Here is a 23,861-nt window from a genome sequence, read left to right on the forward strand (position 1 = left end):
CCTGGGGAGAGAGCACTGTATGGTCTCGTGTTAATTACTGACACCTTCATTCACGCATCCAAGAAGATCAGTTTTGGGAGCAGCTTCCTAAACTAGACAAATTTAACATTTATTGTGACAGACACTCTGTTCATTGTTCGACAGAGCTCTTCTGAGTCTGCTAACTTTACAGCAGAGAGGATGCTTCTTCACCTTTAGGAAAAGCACAACTGCATTGAAGAAGTTGTAAAGGAATTGTAGCTGTAATAACTCCTTCTTGTGGAAATTATGCACTCTGAAAAAACTTCCTGCACCTGAACTCCGTGCACAGGGGATGCTGGCCCTTGTCCACAGGGTCAGGCTGAAGGCGAGGAAGAGGAGTGACAGCTCATCCCTGCGCTGCTGTGCAGCCACAGCTTGGATGGAAACAACACACAACAGCAGCATTAAAAAAACCCCACAACATATAATACAGATTGAACAGTTCTTTAATTTTTAGATATTTCATTAGATAAGCAGTTACAGTTGCTACAAAAAAAGCACATACAATACTCAAGAGTTAAATTTTAAAGCAACTAGTCATTTTGCATTAAACAAACCAATGAACTGAGCCTCTACACTAGAACTAGCTTTTGTAAATAAAGTCCTCAGAAACAATAGGGAGAATGATAGAAGTCCAACTTTCTCCTCAAAAGTCATTAACATGAAAGCAAAATAGTACCCCATGGTAAAGAAATCCTCCACCTACATAAAGCAGGAACTGAAAATTAGAACTTAAAGTATGTTCTGGGGTTTGTGGGCAACGAAAACTACATTAGGATCTAAACTTACAAAAAGTCAATATTTAATTGTGGCCAAGTGTAGGCTCTTAAAAGCCAGTGAAACATCTCCTGTTCCATGATTATCACAGTGATTATAAAAAGATCATACGTTTTATACTGTAGCAGAATGCCAGGATGCTGCAGTGTTTGAAGCAGGCTCTTTTTTAAAACTGAAGCACATTAGAAGTCCTGTGACAAAACCCCTCCACGCTTAATTTGTAACTTAGTCCCTCCTCCTAGATACTGCTTATAAATCTAGTGAGTAAAGTTTGTGACTTTTTTTTTTGCATGTAAAACATCACTGTACAATATTAGAAATGAAGTTTTTGGATTTATAAAAACAGACACAATGTTGTGTTGCATCGAGCCTGACGCTGCATTCTCAGTTTTCCCCTGCCTGGGGCAGGCAGCAGCACAGCGCGGTTCGGTTCCCTTGCTGTGGCCCCAATGCTGGAGCGAAGCCGGGGTGGTGACCCAGCGCTTGCTTTGCGCAGGAGCCTGCGCTAGAGTTGCTGCGCCCCGAGGAAGAGCCCGTACAGCCGGGTAAAGCAGGAGAGCAAAGCACAGGGCACGCGCGTTGCCTGCGCGGGACAGAACAGGGATAAGCGGACCCCAGCCTGGTTTAGTACAGCTACAGGCACTGCGAGTAACACAGGTGGAAAGACTGAAGGGAACACGCCATCCCCTCCCCGGAGCACGGCCAGCCTGCGCAGGAGTGCAACATCCCTACAAACCCTATAAACGCAGGGTACCTGCTAAGAACATGTTCTAGGCGCTACAAAAAAAGGAAGTATGAGACAAAATGAAGATGTTTCTTGGACAGCTGGATTTTGGTGAGAAGCCAAATACTGAAGATGCCTCTTCTGTCTGCCAATGAATATTGTTCTCCCAGTTGTCCTTTCAGAACCAGACCCTCTCGGTCTAACTACAGTAGTACTGCATCCTGTTAGTCCGTCGTCTTTTCCGCGACTGAAATTCTTCAAAGAAGTGCTGAATGTCTTCTCTTTTAACTACCTGTGGGAAGCAATATGAAACCCAAGTTGTACCAGAATTCAATTAAACAATCTTCTTTTTTTGCATCCCACATGTAATACACAAGCATGCAAAAAAGCCAGCACCCTGAAATCTCTCTGACAGAGCAAACCAGCTTTCCTGTTGTGCTCAAAGGGAATTATTAACGCCCACATTCCGTTATAAAAGAACCCAAACAGAGAAACGAGCTCCCCAAAGGCAGAACAAGCCCATGGAGGAAAGCTCCTGATGGTATTTTTAATGGACTTGGCCACTTGCTTTTATCATCAGAAAAACTAACACAAAGCAAGACTTTCACCAGCTCGTCAGACTCATTACAATGTAACTAAAAGTGACAATTTACCATATAAGCCAACAAAATGCATGTGTTGCTTAATAATAGCATGCAAATTTCTCCAGAAAACAACTGACAAGACTGTTTGCCAATATTTAGTCAGTCCTTATTCCTCTAAGGGTTTAAATTTAATCTAAGAAAAAACATAAAGGTTAAGACCTTTTTTTTCCCCGAAACCCACTTTTAATAGAGCAACAGAAGTTTCACTTAAGAACTGCTCTCAGTATTTTACAGACAGATTTCTGTAAAGTCCCTGCTCTCAACAATGCCATTAAGGAAATACAACTTTTAATTCCAATCAAATCAGGGATTTCTAATTTCTACTGTGGTACCAGCAACTCCAACAGATGTGAAAAAAATATAACATAGCATCATTGTATTCAACACCCAGCCCTCAACAGTACTTGAAAACATTTTCCTGCAAAAAAAAATTCTGTGAATTTTGCGAGTTGTGCCTTACCGTTCCCTCATCTGCAAATCTCCTGAGATAATCAGTCAGTTCTGTCTTTAAGTCATTGTATTCTGGATGGAGAAGCAAAGGCAAGTGAAAGAAAATAAAGACAGTAAGATATCCAGCTTTAGTTTAGTACTGGCTAAATAAGACAGCTTGTTCTACTTCCTCTTGTCATTCAGTAGATTTACTTGAGAGAAATCAAGGTTCGGATTATAAATAACAGTGACCAAAAGTAAGGCAGGTCCAGGTAATCATGAGAAGCCGAGCAGTTTATCAGGATAGCCTATGCAGTCTGAGTATCTGTTCAGGTGATCTTTGGAGAAACATACAGAAGTTCGGTGAGTGGATTAGAACAATTAATTAAAAGACTGCCCCAGCTGCCAGCTTCCCACGGCAAAAGCACACGTGGGTGGTAGCGGGAAGTCCCAGCCTGTAACTCGGTGCTGGGCCAGCGTCCCCCCCAGGTGCAAACCCTGATACTAATCTCTTGAGGAAAACTGTTCACTCAAAGTGTTAAGGCAGATTGTAAGAAAGAAGCTGTATTTACCACAGATGAGCTCTACTTGCTGGACTCTGTTCATGCTGTTAAGGGTGTCCATTAAAGGATCTCTCCTCTCTGTTTCTTGGTCAGTGGTACCTTTGTTTTCATAAGCCAAGACAGTGTCACATTCATCTGTCAGGAACTGGACTTCAAGCTCTGAATACATTTTCTGGAGAACAAAGAAAAATTTCCTTTTACATTGCAAAACTTCTCAGATGGAGTTGCTCTTGTCCAATCCTTTTTGTGTTCAGTATCACAAATAACAACAATGAAAATAGTAAAGTAAATTTTGTACCCAGCATTTCAGACATCTCATAATAACTTCCAAAGCAATACTGGATTCAAGTGGCAAAGAAAATACAAACGTTTAGAAGCTCCTTCGTGCTGTATTAATCCCAAAGGATTCGGCATGTTTCTTTATGCAGGGAGAAGGCGGTTTTTTAGGTGTTTATATGCAGAGTAAGAACATTTACACAAATTTTTATCTACAAGCTTCCCTTCAAAGATTGTCTGGGAGCTCCTCCCTGCCTCCCCCACATCAATTACAGTAACGAAGAACGAAAACCTACCAAACAGTCTTCACAGGTGCATAATTTGCTTCTCCAGTTCGATGGCCAAAAGGTGGCAGTATCTTTTTTTAAAAATGGCTTGCTTTGGAGTTCTTTCAGCTTGCAGACTGACTCCTCACTCTTAGTAACTACCTGAATTAAAATGAGAATGTTCAGCGCTCTAAAAACGTCACTTCAAATACACTGTTCTTTCCAGCATGTCATTTTCCTTATGTAAGATTTTTCTTTTGTCTCAGACACACTTATTTTTACAAACAACCTATATTACCGTTTCATCCACCCAAGAATTCTGATGTGGTTTAGCAGTTTCCACTGGAAATTTCTGTAGAACTTTACTGCAATAGCCATAAGTGTTTAAGAAATCAGAGCTGGACTATCATGCAAATGCAGCTACAGTGCATAATACCCCTGTGCTGGAACAGACTCGGAAGCCACCGCCGTGCCAAGGCCAGGTGGCTGACACGAAGGGACAGACCTCACCCATCTGCACACACACGTCACACCCTGGTCACCCACTTCGACACGCGTGTTCCACAGAGACCACACGTTCAAAGTGTCAGCGACTGAAGAGGAACATGGAAACAGCCTGAAAACATTTACCTCTTCACTGAACCTATGCAGAAAGAGGCGGGCTTTGCTTCACCTACCATCAGCACGCAGATGTACGGGACAGAAAAGAAGGTCTGTTTTACCTCCAGACAGGCAGACCCAGAGCTGGTGGATGGTTCATTAAACTGTTCCATTTGCTTTTCCTCCTTCGTTTCTTGGTGTTCCACTCCACTTTCTTTTTTTATTTCTTTTTTCTGGTCTTCGCTTTCTTCGACCTTCAGGACAATCCCTTCATCTTCAAGGGAGTTCACTTTGGTCAAAGCAGGAACTGGAAGACACATACATGTGTAAGTGCAGATACTGCACCAGACAACGTCCAGGCTACCACAGATGCTCTCTCTGCTTTACAGCACAGTGTCCAAGAGCACCTATATCACCTCGTACTCTGCAGGCCGCTGGATATGCTCTACAGCTGTCCAGAGACACAGTGACCCAGGTATACAAAGAAACTGGTCCCTGTTTAACCACAGTGTTCTTCACCTCTCATGCTCCTATTCTAAAATACTCTGCTTCCCCAAATCCAAGCCCTAGGAGAGGGAAAAGGGCATCACCATTTCAGATAGTTCTGTACTAAGGTGCTTGTCCTTCTCGACACCTCTTGGCAGCTATGGCAGGTTCAGCAGCTGTTGAGTACTTTTTTGCTGACTTTGTGTCAGAGTTCTTCATTTTCTCCAGACATACGCACCAAAAACTCCATGGCAGATTAACTACGCTAACCACTTCCTTCTTTAAAACACATTTTGCTTTTAATGTCAGTTCAAATGTGTGCCCTGTGACATAGCTAGTTAGAAGGAGGAAAACCAAAACCAAACAAACAAAAACCCCATTCTGTACTGTATTTACATTCGAAGGAAGAGAACTCCTGCTGGGCCAGCTTGGAATCCTTAAAATTACCATTGAAATTTCTGGCACGTAAGAGGTGAATCACCAGCTGATATAACCAACATTTAGGAGACTGTGTGAAACCAGCTTTTTCCACAGAAATCAAGTCATCTACCCTTCTGATCCCTCAGAGACCACACAGCAGACAGAGGCCTGGTGTGGCCGCAGGGAACACGTCTCCCGAGCACAGCCCCAGCTCTGCTCAGGTTAAGGCTTTACATGTTCATTTCAGGTCGCTCCATCATTCCCTGTTTGCTGCTCAGAGCCTCTTGGCCTCAGCTGTTGGCCCCAACGCTTCCCTTAGGAAGTCTCTTCAGTTCTTTGATCCAGTTTAGAAATTCAGTTCCTCGAGACAAGTATTAAATCTTCATCTATCTATGCGCTAGCACATCTTTGATAAAATAAATGAGTGAGCACCACAGAATTAAGACTTAGGAACAGGAACTGCATTTTTTTTTTTTTTTTTTTTTACAGAACAGTTACTGCAGCCCCACATGTTCCACTGCTGGAGGCAATTGTCCAATATAATGAGTATCATTTCTTCAACCACTTAAACAGTATTATGCCATTAATCAACCACGTATGAGGAATACACAGAACAAAACATTGGCTGAGATATCTTGATTTTCTTTACCTGCTAGTTGGGGCGCATAAGCCCACAGGAAATGGCAGTGACTCATGCAGGCCTGGCAAACCATCTCATGGAAGTCTCCGCTTTCAGGGGGAACTGCACCAAGATGCTGTCACAAAGAAACAAGCAAGCGGTGGTGAAGCATCCGCTACAAATGAACAGACTCAGCTTCAGGTTTAGAGGAAGTAAAAACATCAACTGCCATCACATTTTCAGCACAAGCATGCACCCCTGCTAACTTTCTACAGCGATTACCAGTATAATTTAAAGACTGGAAAAAGCTGATAAAAATTCCAGCAGAAAAATGAAATAATTCTCTGTCTACAGCCCTTTATGCCTCCTACACACCCAGAAATCTCAGTCCTATCTTTACCTCATTTTTAAACAGTATTCTTCTGAACTGTCCTAAACACAGGACAGGTGAAGATACCTCTTGCACACTGCACATCTGAACTCTTAAATAATTTCTATGATGGCTTCCTTACATGTAAGAGATCGCAAGTCTTCATATTAATCACATACTGAACTTTAGAAGAATTAGGTCCCAAAGCTCTCTATAAACTGGTGGGAAATATTCAGGCAATTAAAAGCACTTAGCGGCTTTCTTTTGAAAAGCGTTCTTGCAAAGCTCACAGTACGCAGCATAACATTCTTCACACATACATTTATACAAAAGAATCCTATCGTTTACCTACAGAACCCATAATTGAAGTCAAACATCTCTTTATTTTTCTTATTCTTTGATTCTGCAACTTCAAACACGGAATTTCACTTGTGCCCTTCAAGGCACAAGAGCCTGAATCCTTAAGGCTTCCCCGTTAAGTAGGGCACCCGCTGAAGTGCTGAGCTGCTTTTTTAAAGATTTCCCCGAAGTTTGTAATTAGGAACCAACAGCACAGTTTGTTCCTTGCTCCTTAAAGGAATTACAGTTTTAAAAACTTTCTTCCGAATGAAGAACTATTCAGGTAGTTGCTAATGATGTGCCTCAGTAAGAGCCTTTCTTTCAGTGATTAGAAATTTCCAATTAAAGAGACAGTTATAAAACCACTATTTTATTCTGCAGCGGTAACCTTCAAATCGGTAGAACTCTTCCTCGGTTTTTTGGACTGGAGTGGATGGCAGCACAAGATTAAACTCTCAATATTCCTTTGCACAGGATGAAAAGAAATGCCTTAGAGCTCATGTAACAATCTTTTGAGAGCTGCAGCAAAGCCTGCCAACTAATAACCACACAAACTTAACAACACTAACTTATTTCTATGCAAATGGTAATTCTGCTACTTATAGTTTCCTTACCCTTCCATGGAACCAGTCTTCACAAACTATGCATTGGATCATCTCATCCGGAATCTAGATGAACGGTCATATAATAAATTAGCATTACCAGCAACCCCCAGAATCTTTCACAAGCCTCCAAGTGCAGCATTGTGCAAAGGCTGCTCAAGTGGGCTGCGCGTCTCTCCTCGCTCACCCACAGGGAGCTGCCATGGGTAAGTAGTTACTGCTTCATTAGTAACTTTGCTTCCCTGAAGTCCAACAGCACATGTAATTTGACATATTACCAAGACTGTGGAAAATCCCACTTATTATTACAAAATTAGTTTTCCCAGTAGAGCAAGACATTCTCACGCAAAAGAGCTGAAAAAAGTTAATACGCTACTGGTATCTTTCTTCCCGTAAACAGAAATGAACAGGCAGCTCAGCAGAAGAAAGATACTGATATTCATGACATCATGAGGTTTATATAGTAATGCCAGAATCCCAACTTAACTGCCCACAATGCAGTACAGCACAAACTGCTTTGTTATGAAACAATTACCAATGATTTCTTTAGAAACACTTAGCTATCTCTGAACTTCAGCGAGGTGACTTCACAAAATACCTTTTCGTATTTGAAAGGCTTGTGCCTTCCTTATTCTTTAAAACACCTAACCTATATGATTGCAAACAAAAGTTTGCTTGTGCAAACCAAGTGGTATATTTTAATAACTTCAGGTAAAGTGCTCTGACTGCCGTGAAGCTAAAGCAAGTGCTACTGGGCAGATTCTCCCCATCTCAGAAGCCTTGTCAGAGCGCTGTTGCAGGCACAAGAAAGCAGATTCTGCTCTCTCCTAACATGTGCAATGTGTTTATTCTGCGTTTGCCACATTTCTCAATGATAACGTTCCCTCTGCCCAAGGGAACTCTGTAACTTTAGAGACAGGAAAGCAAAGATGACCCCAATTTGTCCAAATGATGGTTTGTCCTCCTCATCTGTCTTTGAGATACAAATGTATTCTACTATTTAAAGAAAAAATGATAAGAGTAATTATTTTGTACAGCACATGACAACCAAAAGCAATATGGACCCTATGATTTCTTAAAGTGGGATCTGCCTTTTGCACAAGGTTTTGCATAAATACCATCAATATATGATTACTAACGGGTTTTGTATTTCTTACCTCATCTTCAGGATCAGGATAAGGTCTTTTACAAGTACAGTATAATCCATAGAAATTGTCATTGTACTTGTTTCCTGAATTCACCTTGCACTTTTCCTAGGAGGAAGGGAAAAAACGCCTCAATAGGCAATGCAGCAAAAAACAAAAGACGGAAAAGATGTATAATCTGTAAAAAAACAATTCCTGTTCCACTTTAATTCCTAAAAGCAATCATTATACTCATCAGCTCGAAGATCCAAAAAGAAAGATATTATCCAGACACCTATGCTATACAGTGAGCAGCAGATTGGGCACGTGAGGAATACCGAAGTTCAAAAGGAAAGAAGAAAAACAGTCTTTCTGCCTTTGTAACAAATGGCAGCTGTGGTGTTTGTTAAGCTACTCTAAGCTGAAATGATGTAAGAGTTTTGACCACCAACCACGTCTGCCTGCTGCCATTACAGCAACGCCTGTAGATTTATTGTGCACCTTCCCCTCCATTTTTTAAGCATCCAGACTGTGATCCAAACCCAACCTTGTTTAATGTTTCACTGAGCTTCCACTAAATTCATGTCATATAAGCCTCGCTCTACAGAGAGATGACCCAAATTACGAAACATGCAGAATGAAATTCAATTACAGGTAACTCCGTTTAAAGACAGCAGCTAACACAGCTGAGGCCAGAGGGCTTGAGAACTGCACGTAGCTGCAGCCTGGAGCCACCGCTGGCCTCTGCAGAAGCAGCTGTGACCACAAAGCCCTTTCTACCATTACTTTGACAAAGGAAGAACAGACCACACAAGCACCCGGCATCCATAAAACCGGCCAGAATAACCAATGGATCCTGGAGGTCACTCAACCTGTACAACTGATTTTGCACTGAACTGGAGGGGGAGGAACAGCCATGTGATTTCATCGACTCAAATGAGAAACAGTAACATCTTACAATTGTTTCTGTAGGGAATCACCAGACTGCAGCCCTAGGCTGGCTCGCTCTGGATCCATCCCAATTCTGCCAGAATGAAACAGGCACACACAAAACCACTTGCTGTTTCCACATTTGGACTGTTGTTACCCTGGGGGCAGCACTGCAGGCAAAGCCAAGCAGCTTCTGCTGTGGCTTCCCAGAACGTTACCAACTACTCCCTGAGTCCAATTTTGGACTCTCGAGTTCACTGAGTATGAAATCACAGAGGTGTTAATATAGTGAAAAAGTACCCCATTAGCGTGCTCTGGTGACAATCTGTCAAAAAAGATTAGAGCACTAATGCTACCATGAAGAAGCGGGGGGAACTGTCCCTTTGACAGCAGCACAGCCTTAAATTTCCTTAATGCAACTGCAGAATTGCACCCCAGAAGGTTCTCCTGAAGCTAATGAGAGATATTAGCACAGGCACCACACCATGTTTCTGGCGTTATGCTGACCATGGGTGTGGGACAGCTGCATTCCTGGATGACAAGGATCAAACATTCTCTCTCCTCGTAACACTTCCCTTTGGTCCCTTAATGGTTTTATCTCCTGCTGTAACACTCCACCTTGTCTAACTTGCTGGGAAAAGCAGATGCACCATGTGAGCCAGCACTGGCTGAGGCGAGGCACCAGCCTCCCAAGACTGCTATTGTGATCCTGTACGTACGAAACCTGCGTCTGAACTTACTGGGAGCAACTTGCACTGCAGATTTTTGAACTTGCTATTTCCACAGTCACACCGGAAGTTCCTGGAAAGAAAAAAAACATAGCATTTCAGGGTTTTTTCTGAACGGGGGGATGCGGGTGCCTCGGCGACTGGACACCGCATGGGAACGTTGTGCGTCCCCCCCCCTCGCCACCTCACCGGAACGTGTTGGGCAGCGGAGGAGGCTCTGGGAGGCTCCCCGGCCGGCTCCCCTCGCACCGCAGCCCCCGGACCTGGGCGCGAAGGGGCGCAGGTCGGTGTCAGCGTCGGCCCAGCCGCCGAGGGGCCCGTGCGGGGCCGGTCGGCCCCGCACGGGCCCCTCGGCGGCTGGGCCGGCGCTGACACCGACCCAGGCCCCTTCGCGTCCGGGGCGGCGGGAGCAGCCGCGGGGCCCCCACCCGCCACCAGCACGCGCTTCCCGCCGGCGGGACGGGCCCGCGCCCCGCCCCCCGCCGCCGCCGTACCTCTTGGTGTAGAGCTCGAAGAGGCGGTGCGTGCCGTGGCACTCGTAGCTGCAGGCCAGGCAGATCCCCGCCGGCTCCCCGCCGGGCGGCGTGCAGGTGCCGCAGGCGTACAGCGCCTGCCGCTTCACCGCGCCCTGCGGGGCGACACCGGCGCAGGTGACGGGGGTCGCCGGGCGGTCCCGCCTCTCCCGCCCCCCGCCCCCCGCCCGGCCCCGCCCCGCCCCCCGGCCCCGCCCCCACCTGGGAGTAGCTGCAGCGCTCGTGGTCGCTGCCCCCCAGCACGGCCCGCGCCTCCTTCTCCAGCTCCTCGTTCTCCGCCAGCACCTCCGCCAAGGAGACCACGGGCTCCTCCGCGCCGGCCCCGCAGCCGCTCCCGGGATCGGCGCCCTCCGCCGCCGCCTCCATCGCCGGGACGCGAGGCCGAGCGCGAGCCGAGGCGGGAAACACACGGCCGAGACGCCAGGGGGCGCCTCGGCGGAAGCGGAACCGCGCGCCTCACGTGACCGGGGGGCGGGGTCGCGGGCGGGCGGGCTGCGCGCGGTGGGATGGAGCTGGTGGCGGAGCTGCGGGGCCGCGACGGGCAGACGCGCTCCGTGCGGGTGCCCGTGCCGGTGCCTGTGCCGTGCCCGGCCGAGCAGAGCGGGCCGCAGGACTGGCAGCTGAGCGGGCAGCTGCGCGGCGTGCGGCGGGGCCTGGCCGAGCTGCAGGAGCGGGTGGTGGAGCTGCTGGCGCCGCTGGTGCAGGAGCAGCGAGAGGCGGCGGGCGGCGGCGGGGCCCGCGGTGAGTGCCGGCGGGGGCGGCAGCGCGGCCTTGGGGCTCCCCCCGCCCCGGGGCGCCGCTCAGCCGCCCCCCGCTTGAACCCTGGCAGGTTGTGCCGAGGATGAGGACGACGAGGAAGAGGATGGGGAGGATGAAGACGAAGACTGCATGGACACCAACGCGAACACCGAAGACCCGCCGCCGAAGCGGACGAAGGTTCAGCAGCCCTGACGGCGGCGGGGGGACTGAGGTCGGGCCTGGGAACGGGCCTGTCGGCTGTACCGGCCGTGAGCGTGTGAGTGTCCCCGGGCGGGGCCGCGCCGCCGTGGCCAGGCAGGGCCTGCGTCTTGTGCTCATGAAATGTCGATCCCGACACTATTTTAATACGGAAACCTTAACGAAAAGACACCTCGGTGTTAGCGGTGTGTTGGTTACGGGGTACCAACGTTACACTGACAAGAGTTCTTGGTAAACTAGTCGATAAATATTAAACAGTTCTCACAAGTGTTCTGACTGCTACATTTTCAGTGACTTTCTCCAAATTTCACAGAATCACAGAGTGGTTGGGGTTGGAAGGGACCTCTGGAGATCATCCAGTCCAACCCACCTGCTAAGGTAGGTTCACCCAGAGCAGATCACACAGGAATGTGTCCAGGTGGTCTTGAATGTCTCCAGAGAAGGAGACTCCACAGCCTCTCTGGGCAGCTTGTTCCAGTGCTCTGGCACCCTCAAAGAAGTTTCTCCTCAAATTCAGGTGGAAGCTCCTGTGCTTCAGTCTGTGCCCATTGCCCCTCATCCTATCGTTGGGCACCGCTGGAAAGAGTCTTCATTTGACTTAAAACAAACTTCTAAATTTAAAAAATCTGGAAAGAGTTATTTTGTCAGATATGATCTTAAAATGGTACAAGACAACTTCTATTTATATGGAGAAAAAACAATACAAGACCACTATAGTATTCAAATTTAAAAAAAAATCTGTAGGACCATGTCCATTCCTAAACAGCCCTACAAGAGTCCTGTACACTCCTACAGTGCAAGATTATTTTTACCTGTCATCTAAAAGGTTTATTTTAGTCAACTATCAATCAAGTACTTGCCTGGAGAAGGTCATAGACAAAGTAGATTGAATGAAAGAGTTGGAAATTTTGGTGTCAAAAATTTCTCATTTTTTTGCAACAGCTGGGGAAGTGACAAGTCAGCGTGACTTCGATAATTAAGGGTCCATGATTCAAAAACTGCTGTCTGTCTTAAGCCTGTTTTCTCCATAATTTTTTTTCTCTTTTTTCATGCAGCTGTCAATCTTTATATACTTTCTTCCATCACAAATTTTATCCAGGTTGATTTTTAGGCTCATTGGTAGCTGAGTCAAATAAAGTGAATATCACAGCTTAATATTCTCAACATTGCCTAAAACTCTCAACATTGCCTGAAAATAAGAAAAAGAAGAGCAGAGCGATTTTTTGAGGGGGATGCTTTCTAAAAACAAAACTTTGGGCAGAAACTAGGGGAAATAGGGTGCTACACTGGTTGCTGTAGTTTATTTTAGGGGGGGAGAAAGCATAAATATTTGAGGAACACCTGTAAGCACATTATGCATAGCAGTTCTTGGCTGTATAAATCAGCGTCACCCAATCCCTCTGCAAAGGCAACTTTTTCTTTCTTTTGGTGATAACACAGCATGTGGAACGTCATTAAGGTAACATGTTTCCTGCAAGGGGAAAGTTGTCAATGCTTCCCGCATGTTACTTTAATTCCCAGTGTTTGTTTGGTGCATGCTTCTGTGAACCGGCATAAAACATTCTTGATAGCCAGTCCACAGAGCTTACTGCGGAGCTGGAGAATTTTCTCTAGCAGAAATTAACTGATTTAATAGTGTGAAAAGCTTTTTTTTTTTTTTTGTCTTTCATGTGTTCTGCTGTCACAGCTTGTTCGTGTGTTATGGAAACTGAGCAAATCTTGAGACTTGTGTATGGAGGACAAAGTATCGGAATAAATGATGGGTGAATTTTTACGAGAACACAGTTGTATGCATTCATTTGAAATGGGGGCAGGAGATGGAAAAGAGGTCCAGTAAACATATTTTTGACATCTTTATGTACTCTTATTCTAATAAATTCAGACACTTATTCTGTTGGCAGATACAACAGAGACATAACTGAGGAGAAAAGGCCAACTGAAGACTAGGGAGCTTTAGTTGCTGTGGGCCTAGGGTGGGAGAAAAGTGCTAAAATTAGTTCTGGTCTCTTGTCACACTGCAAAATCTTGAAGTGATAAAATGCTTAAAGTGTTCCAGGGTAGATAATTTATTGAAGGAAGTGGCATTGAAGGAAGTGGCTTATCAAAATGGCAACGGCAACACTTAGTAAAAAACATTTAAAAAAAAGTATATCAGAAGGGTTCCTTCATGTGACCTGTGCTAAGCGATGGCATCTTTGATGAGCTCTGTTCTGCAGCTTTGGAAGCTGGTAGAGCTATATCTACGAGCAGCGTTTCCTCTTCCTGGCCCCTTCCAGACCACAGTCCTAAACACTCCAGCAATGGTGTGAACTGTGGGATGCCTAAAAAACAACATTTAACATTAGGCATGAATTTGTGGCCTTCACATATAAACCTTGTGTAAATAGTCCACTGGTACATCACGGGCTGAAAACGTGGTTCAGAGCAACAAACCCCAACTTTACTAATGTGAGAGTAAATGCAGGTAACACCCAAGTAATGGGATATTTCTTTCTGTCAACCTGGGCACAGGAACACACTGCACCTGAGCTCCAGAAGATACCAATGAGCATTGGGTCAAGAACAACCACTCAAGTTTTTGCCTGTAATGAATGGCTAGGTGGATTTCCTCACTGATAATGGGGGAGAAGGTTTCTATTGAATTAAAAGAGCTGAAGTGATACTAAATTAAATTCTTGGTTGTATTTAGACAAGAACCAACTACTTTGAGTAGCTGCAAAACAGAACAGCAATAATGTTGAAGTAAGTCTCCTTCGCATAGACTGGGATTATATGACATACTCTTGTTACTGCTTTGAAACTGAATTTGCTGGTTTGAACAACTTTGAGGTTAAATTCATAAAGACATTTAACAGGTTGCAACGTTCTGTGATTAAAAAAAATGTTATAAATCACAAGTATGATATTTATTAGGCACTCAGATGGTTCTGTGATGGAAGGAGTGCAATCTCATTATGCCTGATAATCAGGGCATTGTCTAAAAGTGCAAGGCATTTCGTAGTTTCTAGGAGAGAGATATTCACTCTCATAATTTTCATTAGAAGGCCTTGAATGTGATTCACCCTTGCAGCCCCTGTGTAATTCTTACTCATTCTAGCTTAAAAGTTAATTTATACATGAGGTCCTACAAATTATCAGTCTCTCTAAAACATGCAGCAGTCTGGCGGTTAAGCCATGCTAATGCACCTTGGAGCTTAATATACGGTTACAGTGTAAACAACTGAGCACTGCTTTGGGGCACAATCACTACCCAAAATTTGCTGGGCTAGTCATGGGCTTTGAGGACTGAGAGTTGAGCAGAAGTACCTGCTTGTGGCTGTAGCACATTCTTTCTTTCCAGAAAAAACCTGTACCATAAGGCTAGCTTGAAGGAGGGCTGAGTCAGTTCAGGCAGGGACTATCAGGCGAAGGTCGAGCAGCTCATGAAACTAACACTCAGCCTGCCCATAAGTAATGCTCATGCAGACTGACAAATCTTTATCTTGTGACACAAACACAATAGAAAGAAATCCAGGGTAGGTGGCAGAGAGATAAATATTAATCAGCCTTACATTACAGCTACTCACTTTCTTGGCAGAAAATTAAAGCTCGGAATGATTGCTGGAGGAATGATTGGTAGAGGTTAGCAATCTTCTGAGGACTTCAGTACTGCCTCTATTTTTATATCTTCTGCTTTAGAAAGATGCTCAAGATCAGGTCTGAGCTAACTCATTTTTAGTTAAAAAGAGTATGACTAAAAATACCCATCTCCCGCTAAGTGGAAGTTGTAGCAATTCATCTTTTCTGCCCACTCAGAGAAAAGAACCAAGTAGATCTGTATGAGCAAGTTCTAGTATAAGCTAGTCTCACATATTTTGTTGATACCATTGCTGTAGAAAGAGATTTGTGCCATTATCTGTCATTTATGATCAAGAACTAATTGAGAAGTACGTAGTCTTTAAAGAGGTTGTAAAACTTTGAGCTTGATTATTCCTCAAGCATGTAGACTATGTCGATTTGTGTTCCAGGCAGTTATCTTCTGTGACTGAGGACTAATCAGCCTTGACACAATCTAAAAGTCTTCAGGATAATCAAGATTAATTTCACTACCTCTTTTAAAAGACTACAGTAATAAACCAATTTAATCATTAATTTTGATAGTCTTTCCTTCAGTTATTCTGTGGGTATTCTGTGGAAGTTCCACTGGTGCCAAAAATGCTGGAAGCACCAGCAGAGCTAGCTTTCCTCTTCTCCTGCTCCTATTGCCTAGGATTCCTATGCACTGTGTTAATAGCTTATACTAATTCTCTCCATTGCTGCTTTCCACCTCAAGCTCAAACCCTTGCAGACATGGCACTGGCTTCAATGAGACTGTGTGTCTTTCTGTAGTTAGTTGTAAATCTCACGCTTGCTTTAATCCATAACAGGCTTCTGATGGAAAAGTGTACAAACACAAACCTCTGTTCCGTAAGTCACCACTGTGCCCAGCACATGCTCCACATCCAGGGCTCAGCTCATCACGTCAGGCACGTGGATTAATTTGCTAAAGGCCATGTGCCTGCACAACAGAAACTTAGGCAGTTCTCCCCATCATTTTCTATTTTTGATGCTTCCTCTTATGTTGGTCTTCTTTAAATAATTCCATCTAGACACAACAGAACTTCTCCATTTTAAAACGGAGCATTTAAAAAAATACAGCATCAAGTGAAAAACAGAGGCCAGCCAGAGGTATTTCCCTGTTACACAAGGGTGGAGAAATGACAAAGGGATTCAGTTTCATCCAGCCAGCCCCAAAACTTCAGGCTGCAGCCAACTAATTAGGGCACAAAGCATAAAAGGACAACAAAGATCAACCAAACTTACACACTGAGGGAAGGACAGGAGAGAAAGCTACAGCAGCTGACTGCCAGCAGTGCTATCTAGCAACAAACACAGGAGAGGAAAAAAAACCTAAGCCATTTATATGTATCTGCATTAACAGAGTTCTGTTTATAAACATTGAAAAGTTTTTATTTTGTAGATAAATAGGATGGTGATTTTTAAGTTAGGAAACGACACAACTTAAAAGCTCTGACTCCCAAAGATACTACAGGTCAGAGTTTTTTCTTACTCCAGCATTATAGGATGGCAGCATCCTCCTTTTCATATTGCACTTAGAACTTAAAACCTTCCTGTAAAGGCTACATTGTATTTTCAGGTGCTAGCACCAATGCTGGCATTTGAAACCAGTGTCTCAAAATATCTCCAAATGCAAACAAAAAGTTTCAGGTGTTGTAACCACCATGCTTAGACATAGCGACACTGAAAATAGTGCTCTCTTTCCAAAGCAAGAGAAAGCCGATATTCTCCAGGATTCCCTTAAAGCAGTCAGAAATGGATGAGCGTTTGGGATGATCAGGTACTGACAATCGCATACAACTGAAATTATACTCGAGGAGTTTTGTTTGTAATTGGTTTTGGCCTACTGCTTTTGAAGAGTGTATTTTGCACCGTTTTCACATTCAGAAGGTTACTTCCACCATGGCTGGCTCAAAAAATTAGTTATTCTGAGAACAAAAAGGGACAAGAAGAACAGATTTGATTTCAAAATAGACAATCCAGTAGTTCGAATTAAACACTCTGCCAAAATAGCCCTGAAAAACAGAGGCTGAAACTATGGTAATAAATCTCAGTGGAATTTCGGTATGACTGAAGAAATTTGCATTCATTGCAAGAATGTGAAGAAAGTATCTTACCTCTTCAAATTTCTGGAAGAAGCATAGTTATCTGTCTTAAAATCTGTTTGTAGCATCTCCCCAACCTATATCAATTAAGTTTCCCAAAATTTAAAGCTTTTCCTAATACACCAATGCTCCCAGGACATGGCTTTGCATAATGTCTGGAGTGAGATTAGAATGATAGTAAATTTCAATCACTTGTAATTTTATCAGAGGAGATTTCTGTTGATAGGAGAAGGAAACAGAAATGAAGTTTTGTGCAGAGTATAGGCCAGTGACAGCACAAGCTGCTTTCGACATCGTAGGAAAGAGTTTAAAGCACCAGCCCCCAGGCCTGTGCCACTCCTCACTGCTTGCCTACTACAATGTGGTACTGTTGTACTCCCTGGAAAAAAGCATGCTACCATAGGAAAAAAAAGTGCCTTTTTCTCTTTAAGCGTTTGCACAAACTTTATTCTTTGCTTCCTGTGTTTATATTGAAATTTATTTCTAAAAATATCATTAAAAACCAGCACTGATGTAGATATGGATTACTTAAAAAAAAAAAAAAAGAAAAAGCAAAGAATTGTGTTAAGTGCAGCTTTTATAATCATGTTCTGATTTTTTTCCTTTCACATTTACCACAAAAGAAGTATATTTTCATTGATTTTACTCCAAGAGAAAACATAGGAAATCACTTTTTTTGCACAGAGGAGTAAAGTCATGGACCAGAAACTTATTTCCCCACAGGACATTTCAGATGCAATGTTGCAATTTTGCATCATTAAGGCAAAATGAGGAACACTTCCATCAAGTGTCACATAGGGCTCTCCCACTCTGGCCATTTTGATAGACCAATATTTAAAAAACCTTTGAAGTTACTTTTTTTTTTTTAATTATTAAATAGAAAACAGTCACTCTCTTCATTGCTTAACAGTTTGAAAGAAAAGGCTCTTTCCAGCCTTCACTCAGAACTTCAGTCTTGTGATTAGATCAGGCGTATGCAATTGCTTCAAAACAGCCACGGAAACTAGAAATTGAGCTAAGTGTCAATCAGTTGTAATCTACTGATCTGATTAGAGGCCTTCACAAATGTTTGATGACGATTGCAAATAACAGCCAAGCAGATAGGAATGATGCAATACCCAACAGTTTTGGGGTCAGCTCTTGTGCAGGAATAGAGGAACAAGAACATCTGTAAATATGGTATTAAAAATATTATAGTCCACAGCCAAAAAGGCAAGGATAGCAGTCGTACTTTTAAGGAGTGCGTCCATGTGGTTCCTTCCTGTGGTTCCTTGGGGTGTTGCTGAATGTGCTCCAGTGCAAGTTTGTTGTAAGTCTCATTGATTTCAAAGACGTAATAAAAAACCGCAGCACTTGCTAACAAGTACAACCCCACACCAATCCAGCCCATCCTCTGGCGGAAGTTCATCATTCTCCATGCTCTGCACCTGGAACAAAAGGCAACATCTGCATTCAGTACAGCTCGGAGAAAGAGGGGACACAGATAAAGCTTGGTTTTTATAAGTTAACTTTCTACAACTTTTCATTACTCCTTAGTAAAACCAGCACACATATATCCATTTCTGAAGACCGGAGTTCTCTCCGCATCAGAGAAAACCACACTACTATGCCAGCAAGAGGCTAATGGTAATTACACACAATGTTCCACCCATAGCTCTGGCCAGCTCAGGGCCTGCCAGCTACCAAGTTAAACCAGGCTAAAGTCAAACACTGAATGAACAAAACAGAAGTCAGGAACTGGGCAAGTTACTGACCACATCTGCCGGCAGTGTCTCTAGCCACAGGGCGGGGATAATAGGAGACTGTCTATAAATAAAGTTTGTAAAGTTCTTTGATATCTGCAAGACAAACATGCTGGTAGGCAAGCAGTAACAGGAGCTCATCACTGCTTGTTTGCAGCACAGCAACGTCCAGTTTTACAAAGCTCCAGCTGAGTGCCCATCTATGAACCACATAAAAGGATGTTTTCAATTTCAACATGAGAAGATATGTATTAAAGGTATGTATTTGTGTCCATTTGCACATGTGAAGATACTATAAGCATGTTACTCATGCCCAACTGCGTTTCTGCTCTGCCTGTGTGAACGCCTGCTGTGTGCCTTCTGGAGGAAAGGAGCTGAACCGCTGCAGCAGCGACTGACTCCGTGCGGAACAAACCAGACAGCACCCACACGGCGCTTTTCAGAAGCAGCACCACATTTTAGCTGCTTGAAGATCTCCAGCTGGCTGACAGGTCTAGGTGACTTGAAACTCTCTTCAAACCAGTCACAAACACTCTAGCTGCAGCACCTCCACCTAATACCAAGATCTCATCACCACCTTGCCTCAAAACAGCCCTTGGGCGGAGCAGGGAGAACTCCTGCCTCACTGCAGATGGTTAAAGAGTTCTCCCAACAAATGTACTTCAGACTGTTGGGGTTTTACCTTTCCTAGCGTTTGTCAGAGAGGGGCAAGATCAATTTATGCACTACTGTTTTAAGAAAAGATATCGGGCTTTAAAAATACCAGGCAGAAATGTTTAAGGATGATTTATGCATCCAGAACAATATTAATGGAAGTATGAGAGAGGTCACCACAACTAATAAGAAGATCATTACAGCTTTCTAAATCCCCCTTCCCAAGGCCCAACTAATCTGCCTGGTTGGCAATCTTGAAAGACTTCCTGGTTTGGGGGGATTGGATTAGATGACCTTTCGAGGTCCCTTCCAACCCCTAACATTCTGTGATCCTGTGTTTTCCACACCTGAAGGACACCCTCAGTGCTGCCCTGACAGACTCTGAGCAGAAGTTGTTCTGGCCCTCACAGTTCTGCGTTTACGGTGGCTACCGGGGTCAAACAGGCGGTGACAGTAAATACCTGACGATGCCACTACTTAATGCCTGTGACAGCTCTCTGCTGTTCAGCGCAACCTTCTGTATAACTCAACAGTGTGTTTCCCTTTAATACAACAAATTAATACTTTTAGTAGGGCAAACTAAAAATCTATGTAAGAACCTGTTAATTCACTGGGTAAAAATTTAAATTCTAGAGTCCGGGGTTACCCAATAGCTAAGTCACCGTTCATTTTTTCTGCTATTTAAGCACTTTAGGGACGGCCAACAAGTAGTTAAGAAAAGACATTTTCAAAAGGAATGCACATATCAAAAGCACAAGCACTATTAAAGTTGCAGTAGTTTTAAGAAGATAAACACTAACTGTTTGGTTTTTTCCGGCTCTTACCACGCAGAAGTGGCCAGAAGGAGCCTGAGCTGCGGGTGACACTGAAGGAGGCAGCGATAACGCTCGGAGTTTGCTCGTTATTTTCCGCTCCGAATCACACAGTTTACTCGCAGCGTTCGGAAACACCCGTGACGCGGATCGGAGCCGCTCCCCCCACGCCGCGGTGCGCCGGGGCTCTCCTCCCGCAACAGCCCGCCCGCGGGGCCCCGCGCTCCCCTCCGGGCGAGAAGCGCTCCCGCCGCGGCTCCTCCACCGACGCCGGCAGCCCCTTACCTTCCTCTGGCGGAGAAGGAGGGAGCGGGAGGGCGGCGGCAGGCGGCCCGCTCCCCTCAGCCCGCGCCGCCGCGCCGGGAGGCGGAGGGGCCGGCCGGGCCGCCGCGCCGCTGCTGGGCCGCTACCATCGCCGCCCGGCCGCCGCTCCGGAACAGCGGCACTTCCGGCATGGGGAGAACCGCTTCCGGTGCGCGCCCGTCTGCATCCGGGGCGGGGCGGGGCGGGGCGGGGCCGGGCTGGCCCGGGCGGGGCCGGTTGGCCGGCGGCCATGTTGGCTGGGGCTCGCCCAAAATGGCGGCCGGGCCTGGCGGGAGCGGCTCTGGGGCGCTGCCCGGCCCACGGCATCATAGAGTGTCCAGTCAGAAGGGACCCACAAGGATCATCGAGTCCAGCTCCTGCCCCTGCACAGGACAACCCCACAGCTCACACCATGTGTCTGTAGTAAGTGTTAGAGCGACCTGGTGATTCCTATTGCTAGTTAAATGGGATGGCAGATGGCTCATGTTATTGATAAGGATGTTCTGAGTCTATTTTGAGGAAACCAGATGTACCGAAACACAGGAACAGGAACAGATAAATCGTGGACTGAAGAACAAGATGATGACCAAATGGGGGAGATAATAGAAACGTCAGCCAAAGCCAGAAGGACAGTGATTTTTTTCTACAAGGACCCCCGAGTTCAGATAAAGGACAAACTGTGGAAGATGAGAGCCTTCATCCTGACGACCACCAGATGGGGAGAGAAGACCCTAACACCAAGACAGAGCATGCGTATCTATTAGTATGAATATGTATTAATAGGTGGGATAATTCCCAAAAATAGAGAATTGTAATAACAAAGAGGGGGTATATAATGACCACTAAAAACTTTGTCAGGTGTGCTTGTAGGTGGAACGCAGATTCCCCACGCACCCAGTGCTGCTTTGCTTATCTCTACTACAATAAACTTCTCTTGAGCATAGACTCTGTCTGTGTCCAGTGAGTTTATCACATGTCTGAGGGTGTTGTCCAGTCTCTTCTTGAACACTGTCAGGTTGGGGCCGTGACACCTCCCTGGGGAGCCTGTTCCAGGGCTCCAGCACCCGCTGGGTGAAGAACCTTTTTCTAATGTCCAACCTGAACCTCCCTGGCACATCTTCCTGCCATTGCCTCGGGTTCTGTCACTGGTTGTTCACCCTGCGGTTCCCACGCGAGCGCTGCTCCGTGTGGCGCTGGGGAGGGCGCGGGCCGGGCCTGCGCCCCAGGGCCTGGCGCAGCAGCTCTGGCCTTCGCCCGCCCGGCCCCTGCCGGTGCGGTTAATTGAACAAGCACTCCAGGGGAGGAGAATGTCAGGCACCTGAGTTTTGATAGTTGGTCGCATTAGCCAGGTGTTGTGTATTGGGGGAAATACCAATGGAGGCTATCATGTTGTGGATCAGTCTCCAACAACTGACGTATATGTTCTTAAAATAGATGTTTATACATAAATATGTCTTACCGGTGTATTTCCAGTGAATTAAATTATTAAGAAATACGGTGCTGGGAAAAAGCCTTCAATAAAGCCAAAATATCATCTAAATTGACCAAAAAAAAAAAAATCTGGTCAGATGCATGCAGTTCATTGATGGGCACCAAGGATAATTGGAAAGTTTGCTTGTGCAGAAGGTGCTTCAGCATTTGTCTGAATTCAGTAAGTGTTTAATGCATAATTCCGGTACTAGTTAAAAGAATTAAGTAACTGCATTGAATTATATGTAAAATGAAAACTTTTTACTAAATTGTTGTATCCCGGAGCTGTGAAAAAACTGCTGTTTTCTCATACTGCTGCTGGGAGCTGTTGTGATTTCTCTTCTGAATTGCTTCACAAATTGAATCAACTATGAGCGAAACATTTAAAATCCATTTGACTTGGCTATTACCGTGTGTTAGTCTTGGGAATGACTGACTCATTGGCAGCACTGAATTCTGTCTTCTAAAGTTATAGAGAAGCAGTGGTGGCCACACTTGATACACATCCTCCTATAGTTAAAAAGAATGCTAAAAGAGAATTTGAAAAGGGACGTCAAATAAGAAGTGAAAAATGCTAAAACAATAACTTTTTTGTTTGGGCGTAAGAAAGTATATACACATAGGATTTTCTGCCATCTTTCTTGGCGAATGTAGTAGGTGCTTGTGAGCCAGTATATAAAAGTTGCTGCAAAATTAAATTTATGATGGCTTATCCTGCTATAGTTGGTGTTTCAATTAAAAATGTTAGCAACTACCATTTTGGATTATGTTCAGGACACCTGATGACTAAATGCACGGTGCTGCAGAGGTCATTGGAGAAAAAACAACACTCTGGGGAGCCCACGAAAGTCAGATATAAGTTACCTGGCACAGAGCATCTTCACCGTAAGCCATGCTACTTTTTGGTTTTGCTTTGATGCCCATTCAGCTGAAGTCTCAAGGACGTGTTGTCTCCTCGGCCACTGTGAGGACACTAGATGGTGCTCAACACCACAGGCAAAGCCTGTTCCCAGGCCAGGAGAAAGCTCCACTCCCAGGTCAGAAGTTTTGCACTTGACTTCAGTTGAATGAAGATTTCATCATCTTCCGTGAAGTTTAAATAAACTGTTAGTGTAGTTCTGGTGAAGGATGTAGATATGAATAACTACATCCAGCTAATTATCCCTGGGACACTGCTCTCAGCTAAATGCCATTTTTTCCCTTCTTATAGGTGGTGAAGTCCCAGCTGAAGTGAATGTGGCTCCTGTATAGCTGACAAACCTTCTACTCAAGTACGGCTTTATTGCATTTTTTAATATTGGGTTAGAGGTAATGGTGGGAAATGCAATAGCTACTGCATAGAGCATATTTCCTTTGAAATACCAACCTAGATATCAAAGAGAAGGGTTTCAGTCGGAATTAATATGTGACTGTGTGAATGTAGAGCTTGGCAGTGGATACACATGCTGAGTGTGAAGCCTGCAGTTGCATTTAAGATTCTGAAGAAAGAGAAGTGAAATGTGAGGCTTATTCCTAGTTAACAAGTCTGTCCTCTGAAAGGCTGGAGGTGGAAAGGGAGGATGGTTTTGGATTTAGCCTACTTGGGTCTTCTGTGTTAACCACAGGCCTGAAATTATGGTTATGAAGACAAAGATCTAAAAACTTTATAGAGTTGTTATAGCAAACACAAGCTGCCTTTGAAAGCTAAGGCAGTGATTTGTAATATCTTTGAGTTAGATCTCGATTTACATAAATTCAGTGCTACGCTTAACCTTTGGTGTAGTACAGGGC

At 44.7% G+C, this 23,861-nt stretch overlaps 3 protein-coding genes across 4 annotated transcripts; 1 reads left to right on the forward strand and 2 right to left on the reverse strand.

Annotated features, from left to right (window-relative positions):
- Positions 1-449: 449 nt before the first annotated feature.
- Positions 450-10,853, reverse strand: UBR7 (ubiquitin protein ligase E3 component n-recognin 7). The gene is made up of 11 exons (XM_065636708.1): positions 10,653-10,853; positions 10,413-10,546; positions 9,931-9,991; positions 8,294-8,389; positions 7,149-7,202; positions 5,856-5,961; positions 4,423-4,607; positions 3,731-3,862; positions 3,168-3,330; positions 2,627-2,688; positions 450-1,814 (listed from the first exon to the last, which is right to left on the reverse strand). Exons 1-11 carry the CDS (start codon positions 10,815-10,817, stop codon positions 1,722-1,724), a joined length of 1,251 nt encoding a protein of 416 aa, XP_065492780.1. The 5' UTR covers positions 10,818-10,853; the 3' UTR covers positions 450-1,721.
- Positions 10,854-10,918: 65 nt separating this feature from the next.
- On the forward strand, positions 10,919-13,188 carry GON7 (GON7 subunit of KEOPS complex). Its single transcript, XM_065636709.1, has 2 exons — positions 10,919-11,192; positions 11,281-13,188. Exons 1-2 carry the CDS (start codon positions 10,958-10,960, stop codon positions 11,400-11,402), a joined length of 357 nt encoding a protein of 118 aa, XP_065492781.1. The 5' UTR covers positions 10,919-10,957; the 3' UTR covers positions 11,403-13,188.
- A 3,210-nt stretch (positions 13,189-16,398) lies between these two features.
- On the reverse strand, positions 16,399-20,768 carry LYSET (lysosomal enzyme trafficking factor). Of its 2 annotated transcripts, none has more exons than XM_065636449.1 (2): positions 20,331-20,567; positions 16,399-18,537 (listed from the first exon to the last, which is right to left on the reverse strand). In XM_065636449.1, exon 2 carries the CDS (start codon positions 18,519-18,521, stop codon positions 18,126-18,128), a length of 396 nt encoding a protein of 131 aa, XP_065492521.1. In that variant the 5' UTR covers positions 18,522-18,537; positions 20,331-20,567; the 3' UTR covers positions 16,399-18,125. The 2 variants fall into 2 exon arrangements, with proteins under 2 accessions (XP_065492521.1, XP_065492520.1); XM_065636448.1 differs by lacking the exon at positions 20,331-20,567 and adding an exon at positions 20,604-20,768 and having other exon boundaries at positions 16,400-18,537.
- Positions 20,769-23,861: the final 3,093 nt, after the last annotated feature.

This window comes from Caloenas nicobarica, chromosome 5, assembly GCF_036013445.1.
Source record: "Caloenas nicobarica isolate bCalNic1 chromosome 5, bCalNic1.hap1, whole genome shotgun sequence".
NCBI classification, from domain to species: Eukaryota; Metazoa; Chordata; class Aves; order Columbiformes; family Columbidae; genus Caloenas; species Caloenas nicobarica.